Source organism: Euprymna scolopes, chromosome 36 (genome assembly GCF_053919585.1).
Source record: "Euprymna scolopes isolate OS-2025 chromosome 36, ASM5391958v1, whole genome shotgun sequence".
NCBI lineage: Eukaryota > Metazoa > Mollusca > Cephalopoda > Sepiida > Sepiolidae > Euprymna > Euprymna scolopes.
Genome location: NC_136517.1, coordinates 50,147,194 through 50,169,588, shown reverse-complemented (window position 1 = coordinate 50,169,588; position 22,395 = coordinate 50,147,194). Strand labels below are relative to the sequence as shown.

Below are 22,395 nucleotides of genomic sequence, written 5' to 3'. Positions count from 1 at the left end.
AAAACAAAAAAGACGTGTAAAATTATAGGTGTTAAATTTTTCAAGCAGTCCTCCACTCTTTACTAAAAATGTATTTTATTTTTTGATAAAGAGTAAAGGACTGCTAAAAATATTAATATTATAAAAATACCTACAATTTTACATGCTTTTATGTTTTCCATGAGGCTGTTTTTAGTTGATTGTGAAGAAATTCAATATTTTAGCTAAGAAACATACACTGTATGAGAAAATTTATTTAGCAGTTTCCGAAATCTATGTGAAAAAAATTCAGATTATTTGCAATTAGGGTTAGACCCTTGCAAGGAATTTAATATCTTCTATTTATTTAACATCATTTTTGCTTGTTCAGGAGATTTTCTGATATTATGCAAGCTCGCTCTCAAGCCTTCATGGTTCAACAAGCCAAATGTCTGCAAATTCAACTCTCGTCTTGTCTAATCACTTATTTCCAGATTTTTTTTTTCAGCCAATGATTCAAGACAACCATGCTTCTGTAATGGTTTCTTGAGGCAGATGAAGGCTCCACATGACCACTTAAGTTTTCTTCCAGATCTATTTGCGTATCACTAGGGTTGAGTTATTGATTCCAATTATCATTTACCAAAGAGCCAATTGAAAACGAAGCTCTATATCAGGATCAAACAATTTTTCTGAAGTAAAGTTTTATGAGGAATCCAGTGGTGATATTAAATTTGCTCCATACATTCATAAATATCAAAGATAATATCTAATTTTTTAATTTCTAAAATAAAGTAAAATAAAAACAGTAATATGAGATTAGAAGCTGGAGCATTATAGTACACAAAGTTATTACTGCAGGAAAAGCTGGCTGGCCCTACTAGTATACATGTGGTTTGCTTAGCTTACATTGGTTTTGGATGTATGATCTCCTTAGAGCTGCGAATAGAATAGTAGCTCTGAAGAGGTCATACAAACAGAAACCTCGACTTGTCGATGTAAGCTGAACAAGCCACATACATTTAACAGCTCTATTAAAAAGAACTTTTGGAATGGATATGTACTGACATATTACACTGAAATAAGACTAAACTAAACCCAAGTGAAAATTTTTATGGTCACTAAATGTACAGCAGTAAGAAACGGTCAATGGAATATGTACAAATAATTCATTGTTTGAAATGTGAAAGAACTGTCTACATTTCTGATGTTTCGTTGATTTGTTTGAAAAATTTAACTCTTTTGACCGAATGGATACTCTGGTTTATACAATAATACTCTTGTTCCTATATTAGTATCACCTTAACACCTGTTAATCACTATTTACATTTACTAGCTCAGATGCAAAGAAAGAGTGATCTGAGTTGATTGGTTGGTTGTTTTGTTTTGTTTTACGGCATATCAACCCTTTTCAGGTTATTTAATGCCGAATCTGGTGATTTTGAAGAACGATTTTTTAAACATAGTATATTTGTTTTTTTAAGTCGTATTCTATTTAACCCATAGTTGCGACCCTAACAGGTGCTACCACTCCGGTAGAGAGTGGACCTGGGAGAAATGGCAATTAAAGGGTGGCTCCACACTCCCTAAGGCCTGCAAGCTGGGGCCCTCACCATCGGATATAGTTTAAGGTCATATCCAGGACCGAGTGATCAGACTAATGTCTGAAGTCATTTTATTTTATCCTTGTTTTAGTCTTAATTTAATCTTTTAAAATATTTTTTTAATCATTACACCATGACATAAAATTCATTAAATATACCCTGGAAACTTTAAATAACTCAAGAAAATACCTGTAGTCACTCTTCCATAAGATATAGTCATGTCTACATCAAGTAAAAATAATCTGAAGTTAATGAGAAAAAAAGCAAAAAAAAATTTTTTTTTTTAAATCAGACTAATTTATTTACATTATAAAAAACAGTTCAACTGTAAACTAACTGCCTTTTTGCTGTAGGCAATTTAAAATTATAAGTTGTACCAATCTGGAATTGCTCAGTAGTGTATTTATTTGCAATTTGATTTGTATTTCTTATTTTAAACTATGTCATTTTTTTTGTTTTTTGTTTTTTGGGGTTTTTTTTTTTTTTACAAAATACCTTTCTGTTCAAAACAAAATGTAACTAACTAATAAAGAGTTTTATCCCTTTGTTACGATGGCATCCCTACAAAACTAATTCTGACTGAGAAAACATTTTCTGGAAGAAATTAAATTTTATTCTTAACATGCTGTAACGATCCAGAAGAAAAACTGAAAACGCAAAATATTAATTTTTTTTAGGCAGAAAGCTATTGATGACAAAAACCTGGCTTTACTTTATTAAAAGATGCAGGAGACTGAACAGGTTTTAAATGCTGAAAACATTTTGTATTTAGAAATCTATATAATAATAATAATAATAAAAATAATATGCTAAGACAATTTCATGTTTGTATGTACATATGTTTTCAGTCTTTTTTAAAAGACAGCATTGCTAGAAGTGCAGAAAAAACTAACTCTAAAAAATTTCATCTGATCTTGCTATTCTGTTAAAAAGAAGTCAAACTAAAATACACTTTCTTGGCCTTCAGACTAAGACAAAGTCTAGTAGCTATTCTATCCAAAGATGGTACAATAATATTGTGGGGTTTGTGAAACAAAAATATATCACAAACTCATACAAAGGTTTTGGAGAGACCTCCTCAATGAAATATATTCTAAAACCATATTAGCCAGAATACTTAGATAAGTATGTTTAAGTTTGAACAAAGATGATAAAATAATATGGGATCTGTATTTGCTCCAGGCATCCATAGAATGCATACTAGCAATAAACATCAGACATATTACAATTGGAATTTCCACAGTTTTTGCTACCTAATCTTCTATCTATATATATAAAAAGCAAAATGTGTGTGACCATTTCGTGTATGTCTCGCAAAGGCTTTTCTCGCACACAGTCCCGGGTTCGTTACTATCGCTTACAACTGTTTATATAGGCCGTAGATAATAATATCTAGGATTTGAGAACGCATCTAGCGTATAGATTTATTTACATCGACATTTACAAAATTATTGCTATTTGGCTTCTCGCGTGTTGATTAGGCTTTTTCATATAAAAAGCGAAACTAATTCAAAACTGACAGCGTTCCAGGCAATTGCACCGAGAAACGTCCAGAAGCAATCAGCTTTGATCAATGTTGTATATCGGACAATTGCTATTCAATCTGGACAATTGGGAGCTGGTTTCCCTTTCCCCAACATCTGTTGGGGAAAAAAACAGTCAAATTTGGGTAAACAAACCCAAACGCTGCTTCGCAGCAAAAGTTAACTGCGTGACTTCTATTTGACCTTCTTAATTAGGTGAAATGGAAGCAGCAGAGTTAACTTTTATTGCGGACACCTGTTTTTAAGAGTTAAATAAATTCAAACGTTTCTCCGTTGTATGTCGCGGTGGCTCAATGGTTAATGTTGCATGTTTTTTGTTTTTTTTCACACTTTAATTTCCAACTTTGCCTCAACGGTTCGATCCTCATACTCACCTACCCAAACTTTTTTTATTTTAGTTTAATTTGATTTACCCAAAACCACATATGTATAAATCTCATAGGATTAACCATATTTGGAACATCCAGGTGACTAACACAGAGTTAATAACTATTGCAATTTAAATAGGGTGATTTGGCATCACTGAAGATGCTAATTTCCATGAAGTACATGGATTACAGATAAAAAATAAAAAAAAATAAAAAAAACTGCTTAACATTGTAATTTAAATGTTAAAGTTTATTTTGAGACAAAATCAGTAAAAATACTTATGTCTCAGGTTTGTTTGTATGGCATACTAACTGATTGAGTACCCAGGGAAATTAGGAAATAGCAATGCTATTTATTACATAAATCAGAATAAATGTTAGGCTACATGCAACATCAGTAGTGATGATAGTTTGACTTAAGATTCAGATTTGTTTCTTCAAGAACGAGTCTATATATTAGAATCTTCAACTATATTGTAATCATGTATTGTTTTTGCCATATTTTCATTTGTTAATCATATTTTGTAAACAGTTAAAATGGGTCATTATTGAAAAATGTTTCTTTAAGAAATTCATACTAAATTAGCCAATGAAAACACTTAAAATATGATTTATTACCAGTGAATATTAGAAAACATTAAATTGGTTCGCAATGTTATGGATGACAAGGCAAGAACTTAAGCCCCCCTCCTCTATTTGTGACTAATTAATAACAGAATATCGACTAGAATTGAATGTCAAACATCAATCAAAAATTCTATTTTGCTTTTTAACACAGACTAATATTTAACATAATTGACAAACGATTTAATTATATACCTTCTAATAACAAAGCTATAAATTACAAAGCAAGTGGAGAAAACTGGCTCTATTTTATATATATTCAAAATCTCATATCAATAAACATTATGAGTATTACATATTTTTTTCTTTTATTCAACGTATGTGACCCAAAATAATTGTTTGGCATGCTGGTTTTTAATTAAATCTTTGCCTATTTTTTTTTTTTTTTTTTTTTTTTTTTTTTTTTTTTTTTTTTACACAGAAAAGTTAATTCAAGGAGTTAAATTAGTAATTTCCAAGTTTCAATAACAAAAAAAAATTTTTTTGGAAGATCTCTATTTCAACATCCATAATGACAAGATACATGTTTCCATGAGTCTCTCCAATCACTGTGAACATGGTAAAAGGTGGCAATAAAGGTCGAATGGGATGGGAAGTAACAGAAGGTGAGGGATAGAAGGGAGATTCACTAATCGTAAATCTTTATATCTATAAAAGTGAACATGTTTGTGTGTCTGTCTGTACATTTCCCTACGCAATAACTGTCAATTTTTAGTCTACCGACTCGAAATTTGATAAACAGGGTATTGAGATTTGGGAAAATCCATGCGATCGGTTTTTGGTCAGAAATTTGGCTGTTAAGGGGTCAAAGTTCAACGATTTGACCTTTGAGAACTCTACCAAACTCCTCCGACAATTTGGGGTCTAAACACTTGAAATTTTAGATATAGGTTCCTTGGACATGGATCTAACTTGATTTGAGCCCAAAACAACAAATGTTAAGGGGTCAAAGTTTTAAAAAATTGACCATATATTTGCTGTAAATACTGTATGTTAGATTACTTGTCATAAGATAGACCACCCCTAGCATATAAATATATTTTATTAATATAAACAAATTTACATGGTTGCAACATCGAACATGATAATGTTTCAAACAAACAGTTGGTTAAAACCAGAAGTCCTCGCCAGATGACTTATTAATGGTTGCTTTCCACAGAAGAAACCAATCCTCAAAACTACATTTGAGGACTGGTTTCTTCTGTGGAAAGCAATCATTTATTATATCGCCTGCTGAGGACTTCAGGTTTGAAGAGACCATTTGTCTGAAACATAACCATGTTCATGGTTGCGACCATGTAAATTTGCTTATATTAATAAATATATATATTGTTCTTTTACTGAGCACTCTTAATAACCTTATTGAATTCATTAGTTATCACTTTTGAATACGTCTAACTTGGTGTATATATATATACACACACACACACACACATACACACACACTATTACTGCTTATGTATATACACTTATAATAAAAATATTATATATATATTTTTCAGTATTCCTTTCAATGATGCTCAAGACATTACCAGAACGTAGTATGAACACATTTATAGCAAGTAAGCTACACAAAAATGTTTGTTTCATTCTCAGATGAATGTATAGCTTATTTGACAAATATTTTCAGATTACTCTGTATATCTTCAAACAAAAATGCATTAATAACTACAGTTTATTTGTTTATATTTTTTATTATTTTCTCTAATGTATTGTCCAAGTTCACTTGTCCATTTAAGGAAAGCATTCCTAACAATGAATCCAAAACACTACATACATTGTACAACTACAACACTCCAGATTCCTCACATACCATCTATCTGCTACAAGCACACTTTATTGTTATATAATCATGCATAAAAAAATCACACAATCAGCTAACATCTATAAAATTCTAATCTTCAACATCAAAATAACTGCATAGAACAATTAAAACGTTTGAAAAATTTCCATTAAAAAAATAAATGAAATCACATTTCTAATAAATACTAAAATAAATTATACTAAGTAACACTTTCTGCCAAAAAGTAGGTTAAAGTAATAAATTGAACATACCGAATAAGCAACAAAATAACTCCCTATATGTTCACGGCAATCGATAATGTTCAATATGGAATATACCAGACTCTTAAATCCTTACTGCATCAGATACTTGGAAGATCACCCAAAATTAATTTTTACAGATTCAAAATAATGACTTGCAATTCTTTCTTCAATTCAACCATATTTGTTAGAAATAAATTTTAGTTCATGCCCGAGTTGTGCATCAAGTTTCAATCATAAATGTCAAATAGACAAAAAATAACCAACCACACCAGTGTACACATTAGATAAAAAATAAACAATCACGCCAGTGTACACAATAGTTCAAAAATAAACCATGCCAGTGTACACAATAGACAAAAAATAAACCACGCCAGTGTACACAATAGACAAAAAATAAACCACGCCAGTGTACACAATAGACAAAAAATAACCAATCACGCCAGCGTACAAAATAGACAAAAAATAAGAATCTACAAAACAGAAAAAAATAGTACATTGAGTGAAAAGCATAACTAAAAATACACCCTAGTCTATATATATAAAAGCGAAAATGTGTGTGTGTTTGTGTGTTCGCTTTTTGTCCAAGAAAGGCTTTTTTCAGAGAAGCGGTCGATCGCCTAACAACTTTTTATATCTCATGTAAATCGTAATATCTCAGAGTAAACAACGGCGCTCGCCTGTCTATTTAATTTGCTAGACTTCAGGAAGTTAAATATTCAACAGTTTTCGCTCGCCACATGTGGGTTAGGCCTTTTCCTATAATAAAAGCGACACTAATTGTCAAGGTATTTTTCCGGTCTCGATCGCCAGAAATGTCCGAAAGCAATGAGCTTTACTTAATGTGGAAATATTATTTCCTTATATCAGAAGACAATTGCTATTCAATTTGGACAAGTGGAGCTGTTTCCCCCTACCCCCAACATCTTGGGGAAAAAAAATAAAAGAAAGTGTTCCACACTAAATGATACCCCGCAGTCAAAAGTTGACCTCATTAAGTCATTAAAACGTGCACCTGCTAATTTAAGTAATTAAATAAATTCAAACGCATTTCCGTTAGCATCTCGCAGTGGCCCAATGGTTAACGTCGCACTTTTGTTTTTTCACACTTTAGTTTCCAACTTTGCCTCAAGGGTTCAGGTTCGATCCTCATACTTACCTACCAAAACATTTTTTTATTCCCCCCCCCCCACTTGGGAGTTTTGATTTACCCAAAACCCCATACACCTCCAAACACCCGGGCAATGCCGGATACCCCTCGCTAGTCTACAATATAAATCTCACCTGTCTGTTTAAATATATATATGTATGTATGTCTTGCAAAAACTTTCAACAGAGGTGATGGTCCTGACAAGATCAGTATCATTTTGAAGCTCGACATCTTGGATAACAAATATCGAAAAATTAGCCAAAAACATTACTTCCTTCATCTTAAACTCGGCTGTTTTGAACAAGGAGGGGTCGATTTTTTTCGCCAACATTTTATCAAGTTATCATCACCGGGGGATTGACCGGTTAATTTCAATGCTTTTGACTTCCAGTTAAATCATGGGGACATCAGCTAAGACGTCAGATTTTCTTTTACTTTCTTTTCCGCCTTCATGGTAATAGTTCGAGCCTGCCTGCCTGCTACCACTTTTTTTTTTTTTTTTTTTTTTTGCTCAACACACACCTACAAACATCCGGGCAACGCCAGGCACCCAGGCTAGTTTAAAATAAACAGTAACTGAGGATAAGATGTTTAAAGTAATATTCAGGATCTAGATTAAAACAGAATTGAATATATTTATTTTTACTAGTTGGGGCAGTTCTTATCAAGACCAAGAGCCACTTTAGGATAAGGCGTAGTGAGAGGAGAATGAATGCCAGGCGAAAAATGAACACTGGAAATATTAATCATTAATTGCATTATGTGTTTGATTACTTTTGGGATAGTTTCATAAACTAAGTTGTAATCTGTAGGGAAGCAGTCCTACAGCAATGTATTCCACAAGTGAGAAGCCTTTGCAAACAACCATGTTCATGGAAATTCCATCAGACACTAGGTCCATGAAGAGAAAACAGTTTCTTTTTTTTTTGTGATAAAAAGACGAGTACTTGCTGTTGATGTTTTACAAAGATAACAAAAGAATAGAGCTCAGCCGAGTACTCTAAGAAATTAACACTAGAGTAGAGATAGACTAGCAACATCTTTTTTTGTGAGGAAGGGATTGTAGGGAAGAAAAGAGATCACCCCCTCCTCTTTAATTCCTGTATTTGATTCAAACATTCTTTACTTGTGGATTTTTCTTTTTGGTTATTCTTATAAAATGGATGATTCAAACAATGATTAGAAAAGTGCATATAATTTGGGGAATAAAACAAGGAATACATGCAGGTACAAATATGATAAAAACCGTGAGGCTAAGGAAGATTTGTATGAAAAAAAATGCAACTGAAACACAGGGGCTACTGTGATTAAGGGTCACATTTATAGGGTGCATACTAAGTGGTGAGTTGTGCAATAAAATATTTGTTCATATTGTATTAAAATTTCTGTATGTAAGGAAAAATGAGGAAACGGGGAGCAGAGAGAGAATTCTAAAGGCAAGGATTCTAATGATAGAAGCTATTAGAGCAGAAAGTTCTTCCCCACATCTGAGGATTTCTACAGTGAAGGGGTACAATTTTGAGTTGGGTGAGCTAGGGGTGTTTATGTTGAGGTTGTACAAGTGCATTAAGTTCCTCAGAGTAAATTCCTTGGAAGCATTTGCAAAACAAACATGATGCAACATTGAAGCGACGGGATGGGATGGAGCTAAGTAGACATTGCTGGACCTATTAGGTTAGGAGACATTATTTTGTACTCTGTCCAAGAGGGAGATATACTAGTGGTTTGTACACCAGCCCAAACATGGCAACAATAATCCACGCATGGAAGAATGATTTTATAGTGATAAAGGGTACTGCCAGGTGCGAGAAATTTTTCACCAGCCTGGTAGAGGAAAAACACTTTCTTTCCAGCAGATTTGGCAGTATCTATTTTAATTTATATTGTTTGTGAATGTTAAGCCAAGGAATGAACATTGAATTCTGAGAAAAGGTGCTACCAGCCATGGCAATCAATGGTTTGAGAAATTTCTTATATTTATTGAAGGAAAGGAACTTTGTCTCATTAATACTAAACATTATCACACAATTTAGGCTCCATTCTTTTACTGATGAGCTTATTTCAGATATAATCATAGTATTTGTATAAAGCTGAATAAAAAGTATTTTAAATTTCATTAAACATTTTATTAAAAAAAAATTGTAACCAAGTATAAATAATGTGTTCTACAGGTGAAGAAATCCTTGCAAAGAAAGTCTTTCCCATATTGGTAAGGAGACGAGTTCCTGCTGTGAATATCTTACAAGGCAGAACCAAAAACTAAAGTCCAGTTGAGCAACTTCCATGGAAATAAGAGTAGAAATAGGCTAATAGCATTTCTTCTTGTAAATTAAAAGAAAAAAGAAGAAAAAGAAAAAAAAGAGAAAAGAAAAAGAAAGGTTGCTTCCTCTTTTTTATCACATAAGATTAAAAAATATATAAATTATTGATATAGTATCTGATTATTTGTATAGCACTATTATGCTTTATATGGGTAAAAACGCATCCGTATACATTTATGACTGATAAACAATAATGATCAGGATTAAATATATAAAAAAAACATGGTTGAAATAGTTTTTTTTTAACATGGTCCAATATTTGTCATGAACCACTAACAAAACATATTGATATCTGCATGTTTTGCTAAGAATGTTATTAAACACAAAGAGTGAAATAGTCTTTACATATATAAAATACATTTCTATTTTAAGTTTATGTACTACTAGTAGGCCATCCGGCATTGCCTTGTCATAAAATATGCTTAAATATTATATTTTGATTAATGCAGATTTCATATTTATTATTATATTGGACCCAATATATAGTAATAATTTAAAAAGTTTACAAAAAATACAAAAAAAAAAAAAAAAAAGAAACCTTTTCCGCCACCACTGAGAATCGAAAACAAAACGTTTAGGTTATGATTTTCTTTTTCCTTTATGCTTAAGCTATGAAGACATGTTTGCTGCAAGGCTAAAAATTAAAACATGAACCAATAACTATTACATTACGCATGCATATTCGTAAAGCCATCATTAGATCTTCACCTGACAAATTTCATTTCTTTAATTTTCACTTTTGCACTGATTTTCCCTGGCTAAAATCCAAATATAAAGTTTCGCATGGGTGTGAATACCCGATATATTAAGTTTCATGTCTGGAGACCAAGAACTGACAGAAGGGAATTTTTTTTAAACAAATACTTATACACATACATAAAAATATATAGAAAGAGGTTTGTGTTTACTATAAACTTTTTATGCAAATATTATGCAAGTAGAAACCATGTAAAATATCTGCATGAATATAATTACACGTAATAGTTAACTAAAGATGATCATCCCATAAGAAAAAAAAAACTAATAGGGTATTAATTAGCTAGATCTTTTGCAAGTGAATGCAATTCCATGATCCATATATAACAAAGTTGTGTTTTCGCTTTAAATAAAAAAAGGGGTTTTTTAATATGAATATCGATACACACAACACACACAAAAAAAAAATATAGAAGTATAGACTTTTCAAAGTATCATCTATAATAAAGATACAATACTAATGAAATCTTACTAATTTTCATTAAATTCAGTAGAGGCAACAACTGATACATGATAGAACTGAGACACAATATCATTATAAAATTTAACTAAAGAAAGTAAATAATATAATTACAATCTTGATTTATTACTTTATCCCTCCGCTTTCATAAAAGGAGCTTTATTTTCAGTTAAAAGTGTTTTCATTACACAAAAACTTATTTTATTCAGAAATTAAGATCAATGCAATAGAAAATAATAAATGCTGTTATTTTATATTGCATGTTACAAGGATAGAGGAAAAGTGGGAAACAGTTTACGGTTACATGGATTTTTCTATTGGCACCATGTTTGGTATAAGTAAACATTGATTTAATGTCTAGAATACAATTCAACTTATAAATTACTCATTACTCGATTATTTTTTTACTAATTTGGAAATAATGTTCAACCCCACTAATCCCATTTCACTGTCAATAATTTGGGTGATTAAAATAGGATTTAATCTAATTTTTTTTTTTTTTTTGCTATTCTTTTTTAATTATTTCTTTACAGTATAATTTGATGGCGCAAAAAGTTAAAAATCAACAAGTAAAGCACGGTTGCCTATACACAAAGGTTATTTATCTTTGAGGGCAGGTTTTTAACACTTTTTCTTAGAATGGACGACTTTCATAATCTGCCTCATAGGCTTGCTGCAAGAAAAAAAAGTTTGACTGTTATCTATTCAACTTGTACCATAAAGTACCTCATGAGATCTCATCCCCATCCTCACTAATTATACATCTGTTGATCAGTGAAGGAGGTTGGGTGGCCCCATCACAGAAAATCAGACATAGATTCTATAATTATTCTCCAAGGAATGGTACAAAAAGAAAGAGATGGTGGGAAAAACTAAAGAAAAAGTGAACTCTTAACATTGCATAGTTGACTGGTAAAAGTTTTACCACAGCTCAAGCAATCAGGTACAACCAATGAACAATCATATCACACTTATTACAATCATGTCTCTCACAAGTTTTTAGGACTAGTGTAGAATTATTGAACATGAAAAGTAGATATCTTATTTAATTGGAATTCATTATTGAAATGAGTATCATTTAATAATTTAATGAAGATAGCGGTTTCAATCCTACCCAAAACCGACCAGAGGCTTACTTGGCCAAAACATGGCGAGACAACAACTACAGAAGGCAGTGATCGCAGTGGATGCAGTTAGGCGATTCAGAGTTCCTATCCCGTCGCGGTTACCACCTGATGAAGGCCAGAGGAATAGTTGGCGGAAACGTCATGAAACAACCAAAAAAAGATGAGGATAATAGTCCGCAATAAATAAAAATTGATGGAAAGTAGAGTTAAAAAAAAAAAAATTTTCTATGCAGAGTTAGAATAAAAAAACAAAAAATTTCAATAGAGGATAAGTTAGAAGTTACCGAAAGTTGTGTCATGGTAAGAAATATATAGTAGAGAAGCACTATCAATTGTGGTGTTCAATGTCAAAGAGAGACAACATTTTTCAGGTGCTTCTACCTCTCTCCCTCGCAAGGGTGTCCAGGAAAATGTAGTTTCAGATGCACTCGTTACAAAAAGTAAACTGAATGCAAAGGCAAACAATGGAGTTATCTAGCCACAAAGAGAAAAAAGTAAATATCACTATCCCTATAACAGCTATATCACTATCCATTGAGCCAACTACTTTCATTGAAAAGTGGCTGATTTTCTGTTCATAAGACTAGGGGCGATCTGGCAAGGTTGAGAGGCTTTCTATCTTACATTACACAAGTAGTTATACTTTTGTAACAAACTGCTCAGCAAGTGTATATTTCTAAATAAATGAGATCTTGAATAATCTTAAATTTTTTGGAAACAAAAGAATTGCATTAGATCCAAGAGTTTAAAAGCAGATTTTTCCTTTTTAAGACTCAAATAATTGTTATTTACACATTTCAGGCCGTTGTCCTCACTTTGGTTGTTGTTGCTGGGAATGGGACGCTTTGGCTTAACTGATTCAGTGGAGGGACAAATTAATGTCAACCACGCCAAACACATTTTATAAATATTTTATAACATTTTTTTTTTTAAATTAGGAAAGACAATATGAAAAGATATCATTTTAACTGGTTTTCTTTTTAAAGAAAAGTCATATTTTTGCAAAACTTTTTTTCGTTAATTATTTTCTATATTTTAAAGGATTAAAAACTCAAGGAATATTTCTAAGTTCCTTTTTTTAAATATAATCTCATTAACAAACGAGTGTTATCTGGGTTGTATTTTAAATAAACATGGTTTATTTATTTTCTAAATCAAATTAATTGTTTTTTTTATAATTTTATTTTAATTTCATTCAAAGAAAAAATATCAAAAATTATTTTACTATAACAACAAAGCATGAATTTGACGCCAATTCATCCCACCACCGAATTGGTGAGGCTGAATCGGCCACGCCAAAATGTATCAAATCCCGTTGTTGTTACATCCATAACATTTTAGCCACTGTACTCATTATCCTTTAGGCAATGAACTTCTTGGTACTGTTGAAATTAACCCTTTATTTTATCTGCTGGAATAGATTGCTCCCCTCTGAAATGATTGACAGGAAATAAACCCAGGATCAGTCAGAAGATCAAAAATTAAAACTTCAGCTGCTATCACAATTTTAATGAAGGAACACATGTAAAGTCTTGAGAAATAATGGTCACTTAAACTCTCATTGCTCCTATGAAGAAAGTCCAAAAGCAACACAGAGTTAAGAAATTGAAAATACATTTAGTAATGGGGATTTAGTTTAGAAGTTAGAATCATCATCTTAAATAATATTTTCAAACAGAGGAGACGATGTAAAGTGTGTTTAGAACATGGCACTCATTACTATATAACCTATTTGATACTTGGTAACAATAAGACATGCACACGTGATTGTCATTTGAAATAAGTTATTTTAAATTAGATGTATGATGCTGATGTAAAAAACAAGGAACACAAATTTTACCATCGGTGAAGACAAAAATTATAAAAAAAAAAAAAAAAAAAAAAAATGAATAACATTTATTTTCTAATCAGTAAAATCAAGAGATTTGAATGAAGATGAATATATTTTGGCAGGAATGTTTCCATAAAAAAAAAAAAAGAGAGAGATGGAGAGAAAGGAAAAAGACACATGGGGGGGGGGGCAAAGGGAAGAGACATGGGGGGGGGGGCAAAGGGAAGAGACATGGGGGGGGGGCAAAGGGAAGAGACATGGGGGGGGGCAAAGGGAAGAGACATGGGGGGCAAAGGGAAGAGACATGGGGGGCAAAGGGAAGAGACATGGGGGGCAAAGGGAAGAGACATGGGGGGCAAAGGGAAGAGACATGGGGGGCAAAGGGAAGAGACATGGGGGGCAAAGGGAAGAGACATGGGGGGCAAAGGGAAGAGACATGGGGGGCAAAGGGAAGAGACATGAGGGGGAAAGGGAAGAGACATGGGGGGGGAGGGAAGAGACATGGGGGGGGAAGGGAAGAGACATGGGGGGAAGGGAAGAGACATGGGAAAGAAAAGGGAGGGAAAGGAGAAACTTGATTGTTTTATAGCTAAATCAATTATTTTGTAGCACATTTTAGGAGAGAAACAAAGACAACAAAAAACATAAGCGTGTAATCTTTAAACAAATTTCTGCTTTTCTTATTTAAATTAATATAGTCAAGAAAAGAAAGGTCATTTGTTTCGTTTTTAAGAAAATTCAAGAATGTTATGAGGTAATTGTATGTATAGCCTCTTTGCAGTATGCATTCAAAATTATGTCTGGTTGAAAACGTTAGATTTTTCTCAACAATAAAAGAAATTCTTATAAAACAAAATTCAGTTTTATTTTTTTTTTTATTACAAACTTTGGTATCTCTTTATAATAACTTTTCCTCGGAAAAATAGTCCAGTTTGAGCACATGTACTCAGATAAACAAAAACTTAGGATATCAGTCAATTTCATTAAAAAATAATTAATTTCAAATTTTACTTAAGATATAAGCATTACTGTCTTATTTTTGTCTGTATTGAAATATGGCAGCTCAGAAAATGTTAAAATCTAAGTACACAAAGCATTGAAAAATAAGGTTCATGAACACCCAGAAAGTGAGTTTTTTGTGCTACCATAGTTTTTACATTATCTATTTATCTTCTTTTATATGAAAGGAACTTGGTGCATGTGTAAGTTTGTTCCCTATAGACTCCAAAATGGCTAGGCCGATTTTTAAGAAATTTCACACAAACGTACTTTATGTACCCAATAGTGTTCTTAGATATCGTATCAGAATGATAAGTACCGATAATCGAAAAAATCTGATGAAAGAAGGAACAAGTGATTTTGACCAAAGTTAACACCTCATACAGCCTAACATCACAAGTGCATTTGAGAAGTTTTATTACAGCACAAGCAGAAAAACCGACACATAAAACCATCAATATGTTCTTTGATATAACAGGGGCAAGTGAATCATGATACTTAATGCATTTTAAACTTTAATTCAAAACATACATAAAAATAATTTTATAAAATCAACAGTAGGTTCTTTACAGTGCATTGTAGACTACAATGTATTTCGGACTAAGTCGCTGCAAGGAAGCATGTGAAGCTTCCTCTCGGTGCACTGCAATGGATTCCCAATTAGAGCAGGCAATCAATTGATTTTGAAATCTGGGCAATTACACCAATTTTGATGACAATAAAAATATAGAAGTGTGAAATATTTTTTGATCATCATTCAATTCCCAGTAACATCGGGTCTCCTTGCTAGTAATCATAAAAAATTACCAGATTAACTATTTTGCTTAACTATCGGATTTCACCCTAATAATATTCAACAACACACTCCATAACCCAGTAATTATACAATTATCATTAAGCAATAAGACAACAAGGAGCTAGTTAATCAGAGTGTTACATAGCCATGATTGGTTGGTTGGTTGTTTTTGTTTTACGGCATATCAACCCTTTTCAGGTTATTTCATGCCAAATACAAAGATTTTGAAGAAAAATTTTTTAATAGAATATATTTGTTGTTTTCAAGTCGGTTTCTATTTAACCCATAGTTGGGACCCTAACAGGTACTACCACTCTGGGTCAGAGTGGACCTGGGAGCAATGGCAATTAAAGGGTGGCTCCACACTCCCCAAAGCCTGCAAGCTAGGGCCTCACCACTGGATATAGTTTAAGGTCATATCCAGGACTACATAGCCAGGAGGATGATATCAATGTATAAACCGAGTCATGTTGCGTAGTATAGCCATGGGGATATATTGCAGTTCGTATTTGCATAAAGGTATCATATTTTATAAGAATATATGCTTCATACTTTTTCTTTATCCAGGAGTTCTTCTGTCTTCACTGCTGGGCTCTATGATGAAACATGCAACGACCAACACCATAACCGATTGAGACACCTGTTTTTTCTTCTTTTGTGAAACCACAGAACAACACTTTATATCTTTCAAATATAAATTTATTTCAGCTGTCTTAGTGGTCTTCACAAGGAGTCTGCATTATGTGTCTACATGCTAGTCCCTTCTAGCCTCACTTCCTGGCTTTGAAGCACGTCTGTTCACTTTCGTGACCAAACTCAAACTCTTTAATCTAATCTTTTTGACCTGTCAGTTCCGTTACGTCATCATCGAAAGCATACATCTCCCAATGTGTGCCCTCTGTCATGTATGCAACTGTTGAAGGTTATTTTATTTATATAACTTAGCTAATTTATGTCAATACCTTCAGCTAAACAATAACTCCCTATCTAAACTATTTTAACAATATCACTGGATAGATAGATAGACAGATCAATAATAACTAATTTAACTTTTAACCATATTATTATCTAACAAGAGTATACACTTACAAGAAGTACAGAAGTATATAACTTAGCTAATTTATGTCAACACCTTCAGCTAAACAATAAATAACTCCCTATCTGAACTATTTTAACAATATCACTGGATAGATAGATCAATAATAACTAATTTAACTTTTAACCATGTTATTATCTAACAAGAGTATACACTTACAAGAAGTACACGTGTTGCCAGAGATTGCTTCTGAATTAGGCATAGCAAATCTTTGTTACCACTATTTATAATGTCCATAACATGATAAAATAGGGTAGATCACTATGATAATTATATTTGTCCATGTTAAACAATTTTTTTTTTTTTTTTTTTGTAAATAATTTGTTTCGTTATTAAAACACACTGAGATTCTAAGAGTTTATGACAATCGGAATACAAATGTGAGAAATTGAAGGATAAAAAAAAAAAAAAAAAAAAAAAAATGATGTGTTTTTCTTTATGGTGATATGATAGCAAAAACACTCCCAATTTTATTATGCCAAACCAAAAACAATTTCATCTTTTATGATAAAAATAATCTTCCATTTTAAGACAACCAACGACAATGATGATGTTATGAAGATGTATAGAATTCAATGGGAGATAAAATCAAAATATGCTCATCTAGATGTAATCTTTCAAAATATTAAAATAAAATCCCTGTAAGTTTATCTTTCTAATTTGTATATAATCATGAAAGAAAAAGGATGCAGGTTGAATAAATAACGAGTGCAATGGTAACGGTCTTCATGCAACGAGTGTATAACTAATGGAGGCTATCAAGTGACATTTATACAAAAAGTGACTGACCTCAAATTCTGGCCAATTCATAGACATTCCTGCGCCATAAATATTGGACCACCATCTCAAATCCTTTTCACAATCTGCACAGTTGATTTGCTGATAAAATTGCCGATAGATTTCAGCGAACCTATTTTTGTCAAGGAGAAAAGAAAACAATTACATTATGGTTTCACACTCGTAAACTAAAGTGAAAATTTCCTATATTTCAATTCTTGGAATATGGGAAATTATAAACAAAAACTATAAAAAAAAGCTCATTAGTTACTTGGTCTTGTCATCTTTTGATTTGTGTTTCAAAAAACTTTTTCTTTTTTTTTTTCAAGTGCATATTTTATAAACTGACAAGTGGACATAATATATAAACAGTTTATGTTTTGATCACCAACATCATAGAGGGAGCTGCTGTCAGAAGGGCTCTTATCTTTACTCAAATCACTCAAAAAATACAAGATTTTAGTTTCACTGCTTAATTTAAAACAATTCAATAAGTGACTCACAACAGAATAGTATTCTCATATATATATATATAACTACTTAATTTACTCACATAAAATTAATATACGAAAGTATAGATTAATGCGTAAACTTTAAGTATTTACTTCAAAAGTGCTCAATACGTAGGTAGAGCTAGTTAGTAATTTATAAAATATATATGGCGATTAAGCTACACTGAATATTCGGCGTTTCATCCACTCTAGGACTCCTCAGGCTTATGCGCGAATTCTGTGGTTATTTATCGTTTTTATATGCTCCTCTTCTATTGAGATTTTAGTTAGCCAATCAGCTTTCTAGTATCCACCGCGCCCCTTCATATATATATATATATATATATATATATATATATATATATATATGAATATGATGGACTCTCCCATTGATTTTGACATATGAGGTTCCGCCACAACAACTAAGTTGCTCAGAAATCCACACGATTTATTTATAGTGGTGAAGGCTTTGTGTAGAACCAACCACACTTTTTGATATCACTGCTAATCTTTGTCGGTGCAGATGACTGCCACAGGACAGAGTACACAGTAAACCGCAGTTTTTACATCAGTTTCCTTCTCCTAGATGCATGTCTTAATGAAGACTGGGGGTGCATCTCTCCCAATGAATTAAAGTGCCTCCAGATACCAACCTGGAAATTTCTATAATTCGATACAACACCTAGCCTTCCCAAATATTGATCACCCATCTGGTATTGGTCAGGCTCACAGTCCTTTAACTTCGATGATCTGGCGAGAACCGGTGTGTCAACGTGATTGTGCCATATATATATATATATATATATATATATATATATATATATATATACTAGCAGTTCATCCCGGCTTTGCTTGGGCCCTAAGTACTGTTCATAACTTTATGTGCGTGCATATATATTAAAAAGTTTGACTCATGTCTAGATGACCTACATCTAAAATTTCAAGTGTTTCGACCAAAAATTAGCAGAGAAGTTTCGTAGAGTCTGCAAAGGTCAACTCTTTCAAATTGACCCCTTGGCACCCAAATTTACACCCAAAAACTAATTAAAAAGCTTGTTGCATGTCTGAATACTCTTTATGTAAAATTTCAAATGTTTAGACCCAAAATTGGCTGAATAGTTTGCTAGAGACAGCAAAAGTCAAATCTTTTGAACTTTGACCAAAGCCAAATTTTCAGCCAAAAACAGATTAAAAAGCTTGCCTTATGTTTGAATGCACTTTATAAAATTTCAAATGTTTAGACAAAAAATGTGCTGAGTAATTTGGTAGAGACCGCAGAGGTCAATTTTTTTTTTTAAACTTTGACCCCTTAATATTTATGGTTTTGGGCTAAAATCAAATTAAAAAGTTTGATCCATGTCCAAGTAACCTACATCTCAAATTTCAAGTGTTTAGACTCAAAATTGAGGAAGGAGATTGATAGAGTTTTCAAAAGGTCAAATCGTTGAACTTTAACCCCTTGACAGCCAAATTGCTGGCCAGAAAACGATTAAAAAGATGTTTCCCAAATCTCAATATCCCTTATGTCAAATCTCGAGTCTGTAGACTGAAAATTGATAGAGTAGTTTGGTAGGAACAATTTCACTATTTTATATATATATATATATATATATATATATATATATATATATATATATATATATATAGGGAAGTAATAAAACAAGTTATATACTTTACAAGTTTATTACAATCAAATATTGGAACAAAGAGTAATTTAAAAAAAAAACATACATTTTTAAATAAATCTTTTCCTCGAAAGGAAAAAAAAAAGGAAAAACCTTACTAAATATTAGTTTGTAAAATGTTACAGTAAAGATTTTAGTAAAAAGCAAAAAAAACAAAGTAATTTATTAATGAGCAGAAAGTTTTTGTAATGATGAGCATCCTAATACATTATAAGGTGCTACATAAATCATCCATTGGCATTCTTGTTCATTGTGGTTTGATTCTTTAGAACCACACATGAAACACGTGGAGTGACCTCTGCAGATGTCTCTGTGATGGGCAAATTTTTTAATTTCAAAACATCTCAGGATGGGATGTATATTTCTATATGATATCCAATTTTGATTTTTTTTGTATGATTTGGGGTATTGAATGTGAGAATGTATTATATGTGGGTATCTTTTCATTATATTTTGTTATAAAAATTATTTCACGATTGATAATTCCTTGATTATTCAATTCATTCTGGATTTCTTCAGGATTGACAAATTCTAATCCTCTACTTCTGATGACTTCTTTTGATATAGTTTTTTTTTTTTTTTTTTTTTTTTTTTTGGTGCGGGGAAATTTTGATATTGAAGTTATTTTTTCGATTTTCTCAGTTTGATTTTTTGTTTCAATTGCTATCAGAAAATTTCCATCCTTTGTTTTTTTTTGACTGTGTTCGGTTTTATTGTATTGGATAGTATTTTTTTGATAAAGAAGGGCGATCGTTTTGATATAGGAGATTCTCCCAGTGATTCTATTATGTAGAATTTGAGGAATTCCGTGCTATCTTTGTTTTTTTGAGCCAGAGTGTGTTTGGGTTTTTTTTCTGTTTTGACACAAGGTTTGTTTGTTTTTTTTTGTTTTTCACTACTTGTGCTCCCTACCCAACTTGGAGCTCAGTATTGAGATCTGTCAAGGAGGAAATCCAATCGCCTTGACAGGTCGGGACTATACAGAGCAATATACTCAATCAAGTAAGAGATCCTGAATATCTGTTAGCGAATTTATTTACTACCCAAATCTTAAATAAATGAATAGGTCTGCAGCCATGTCTGGGTTTGTGTTCTTCATTTGATGGTTGACCCTTAATCAGCAACTTCTATTATCTACTTATAGTTAAAGTGTTATGTAATTTCTCTGCATTATATTTTGAGGAGGAATTACTGTTTAGTATTTCCATTTTTCAATTTGTTTTGGTTTTGGTCTTTTAGTAGTAGACATTAAGGCTTAACCTGACCAGCCGTTTGGTTGGATCAGGTCTCTCTGATGTCCTGTCTAGCCTGGGTAAAAGCTAAAGTGGTTTATTAGGAAGTAGGTGTTTAACAGACTTCCAAGTCCCTCAACCACCAAGTTTTTTTTATATTTTTAAATATTTATTCATGTCATTTAGTTTGTTTTGTAAAAAAAAAAAAAACAAATTGCTGTTTTAGTTTTTGACTTTGCAGAACATGATTGAGTTTTGTAAAGGGGGAAAAAATAACATCAATGCTTGGTGCATTTTTTGGTCAGGAAATTAATATATCTTCAGACAGCCTGAACTGGTAGCACCAAATATCCTAACAGGTATTACCACTCACGAGTCAAAGTGGGCCTGGGAGCAATGGTAACTAAGGGGCAATTCAATATTCCCCATAGCCCCCCCCCCAAAAAAAAAGGGGGGCCTCACTACAGTATGTCTTTTAAAGTTATACATAGAACCTTTTAAAAAAAGGTTTTCTTTTTTAAAATCTATCAGTTTTAATACCAACAATTTGACCTCTTTTGATGTCAGATAGTTCTGGAATTTTAATGACTTAATTATCTTTTTCTCATATCTGAAAAGAAACTGCAACTTTAACAAAAACACTGGTGAATCAAAAAAACATAAATCAACAAAATATACAACAATTTAGAGGCCATGAAAATGCAGTTTTTTTTTTTATAAACTTTTAAATTATAATTTTCGATCCACACAAGAGGTTTCATCATGAAAATACAATATTTTCTTAGTTTTTATGTGCCATTTCGTCATTTAGCTGCAGTCTTCTGTTATCGAAGATTCAGATTTTTTATGTCCAATTCCAGTGGTTTCTTGCTCTATTATGAACATGTGAAATTTCCACTGAATGTATTGAAATTTAAAAAAATACAATTGCTCAGAAACCAGTCAAAAATGCAAGATTTTTTTTCAAAAACAATTATTTAAATTCTAATTTTCTATTCATATAAGAGTTCGTTAGGAAAATTAATGATTTTCAAATTTCGATGCATTGAAACAGTGGAAATACTTTCACTAATAAATCAACAAGTTTTTAATAGTTTCAGGGAGATTTGAAAATTATGATACAAAGTATTTCCATTATTTTGTTCAACCCTTGTATGTCCCTATTTATTTGCTTCCCCATGTGGGCAGAGTTAGACACAAGGTCGGTTTTTAATGTAAGAGAATTCCAGCTCCTCGAAAATGGGCACTCTGGATTAGGACAAAAATGAAAATTGTTTCTGTTTAGATGAATTTATCCTTTAGCGACCAAGGACAGACAAGATGGAAGTGAAGTATCATAACAGGTACTACACTTTGCTCTTAGCCAAAAAACTAAAGAACACATATGTATCTATATATTTATAAAGCTGGGACATTTCTTGCACTAACAGTGAGATTAAAACACCGATTTCAAATTTGCAAAAGCGAGGAATACTACCTTACTAATATCCTATGCGTATGCAATCAAAAGTTGTAAGATCAACTAAAAGGACA

The 22,395-nt window shown here is 32.1% G+C and overlaps 1 protein-coding gene across 1 annotated transcript in view; it reads right to left on the bottom strand.

The window, feature by feature from the left end:
• The window catches only part of LOC145260463 (protein kinase C and casein kinase substrate in neurons protein 1-like), a 143,003-nt gene that overhangs the window by 101,891 nt on the left and 18,717 nt on the right, over positions 1-22,395 (bottom strand). The window contains exon 5 of the mRNA XM_080118542.1: positions 17,467-17,587. Within this exon, the coding sequence (XP_079974668.1) occupies positions 17,467-17,587 (121 nt within the window). The remainder of the gene's footprint in view (positions 1-17,466; positions 17,588-22,395) is intronic.